General features: G+C 34.3%; 2 protein-coding genes across 2 annotated transcripts; one reads left to right on the top strand and one right to left on the bottom strand.

Annotated features, from left to right (window-relative positions):
- The first annotated feature begins 22 nt into the window (after positions 1–22).
- LOC109592169 (receptor-type tyrosine-protein phosphatase alpha-like) lies at positions 23–695 on the top strand. Its single transcript, XM_020007701.1, has 4 exons — positions 23–71; positions 116–372; positions 429–564; positions 616–695. Exons 1-4 carry the CDS (start codon positions 54–56, stop codon positions 673–675), a joined length of 471 nt encoding a protein of 156 aa, XP_019863260.1. The 5' UTR covers positions 23–53; the 3' UTR covers positions 676–695.
- A 42-nt stretch (positions 696–737) lies between these two features.
- Positions 738–1,793, bottom strand: LOC100635502 (glutaredoxin domain-containing cysteine-rich protein CG31559-like). Its single transcript, XM_003391788.2, has 4 exons — positions 1,668–1,793; positions 1,375–1,602; positions 1,159–1,224; positions 738–1,105 (listed from the first exon to the last, which is right to left on the bottom strand). The coding sequence occupies exons 1-4, from the start codon at positions 1,791–1,793 to the stop codon at positions 929–931; spliced, it is 597 nt and encodes a 198-aa protein (XP_003391836.1). The 3' UTR covers positions 738–928.
- Positions 1,794–1,801: the final 8 nt, after the last annotated feature.

Below are 1,801 nucleotides of genomic sequence, written 5' to 3'. Positions count from 1 at the left end.
CTATGAGAGACTTTTGGAAAATGATAGTAGATTGTAAAGTGTCTACTATTGTCATGCTGTGTGGAGATGAAGTATTACATAACTGAGCTAGTATAATTCTATTATAAGCTTGTAGGATTGCTGCTATCAATATTGGACTGGCTCAATGAGACATGGTGAATTTTCTGTGGAAGTCAATAACAAAAGGAGTGCAAATGGTTATACAGAAAGAAATCTTAAATTATCCTTTGATAAAGAGAGCAGAAATGTATTACAATTTCAAGTGACAGATTGGCCTCAAGATGGAGTTGTTAGAAAAGCTGGTACCATTCTACAAGTAATTAATGAAGTGAGAAACAGACAAAAGAGAGGACCAGTAGTGGTACATTGTAGGTAAGGAGAAATAATAATCATAAATTTTAGGAAAATTTTGATGTGTGTGTGTGTAGTGATACAGTGAGTCGTTCAGGAGTCTATTGTTCAGTGAGTATTGCTCTAGAGCAGTGTATAAAAGAAGGTGTAGTGGATGTATTTCAAGTAACTAAAACTGTCAGAAGAAGTAAACCAGGAGCTGTCACTACACCGGTATGTGATGAATCAAGCATAGATTTATAATTTGTTGTTTTTGTTCTATAGGAGCAGTATGATTCTATATATGACATCATTGACTTGTACATTCAAACTACAAACAAATAATACATGCAGTTATCATTTTTGTAAGAAAAATTTTGAAAAAATAATAAAAATTATCAATTTAGGCCAGTCAGTCATTCATTTGTAGATCATGTGCCAAAATCCAAAGGATGGATCTTGGTAAAATTAATGGAATGGTAAAGGATGATGTGCTTGTGTCTAATGTTTTACTATAAATCTACACTAATTTCTGCATGCATTAAATTGAGTGTGTGAAATTCATTGATACAAAACAGGGTATAAATTGATGATGTCACTAGTTCTTGCAATGAGGGCAAGGCTGTAGGCCATTCTCATCACATGCTGTGCATTTAAGTGCACGGAACTCTGAAGTGAAATTATTGAAGACACTGTTCTTACTCCCTCCACATTTAATGCAGGGAATAAAGTCATAACCACCACAAATTTGACATGATATGGAAGTATTAATTTTCTAAATAAGAAAAGGGCCAAGTATTAAATTCAAAAAGATTATTAAAAGCTCACTGGGAACTCTTGAAGCATTTTCTTTAGTTCTCCTATTTCATTTAGTTCATCAACCATCTCCTTATCCTATAGGATTCACAAAAACTATCATACCATGTATCTTAAATTTATGATCTAAAATTTTATGCTTCAGAAAATAATTGTGGATAAATTAATTTTTATGTACTAAGACTGTGTTGTGTATTATTGCACGTAATTATTATTATGCATATTTACTCCTATATGTTGTCCATTAATGAATACTTGAGGCAAACTAAAGTCAGACCCTTTAAGCCTTTTCTCTAATTCACGGTGATAGCTCTGGCTGGCATAAACATCTCTCTCTTCAACTTTGACTCTGTGGTTGTGAAATATGCCAAGAATGTACTTGCAGTCTTCGTGTGCTCTCCTCACTCCGCTGAAACTAGTAGTGTATACTATTATCTTGCTTTCCTCAATCTGCATCTATTCCAAATAGGAGAAATGAAGTGTATTGCAATGAAGGAAGTTCTTTTTTAGCTCATACTTACCCATTGCGTTGCTTCTTTTCCTTCAAAAGCAGCGAGGCCGTCCCTTACTTTGTTCTTAACGCCAATCACAGCTCCCTCGCTTGTAATAATGTTCCCTTTTTCTTGCTTTCCAGCATCAGAGCTCATTCTCAGTT

The sequence above is a fragment of the Amphimedon queenslandica genome, unplaced genomic scaffold (assembly GCF_000090795.2).
Source record: "Amphimedon queenslandica unplaced genomic scaffold, v1.1 AMPQUscaffold_6084_Cont21954, whole genome shotgun sequence".
NCBI lineage: Eukaryota > Metazoa > Porifera > Demospongiae > Haplosclerida > Niphatidae > Amphimedon > Amphimedon queenslandica.
The sequence above is the reverse complement of the archived record's forward strand: the minus strand, read 5'-3'. Positions and strand labels throughout refer to the sequence as shown.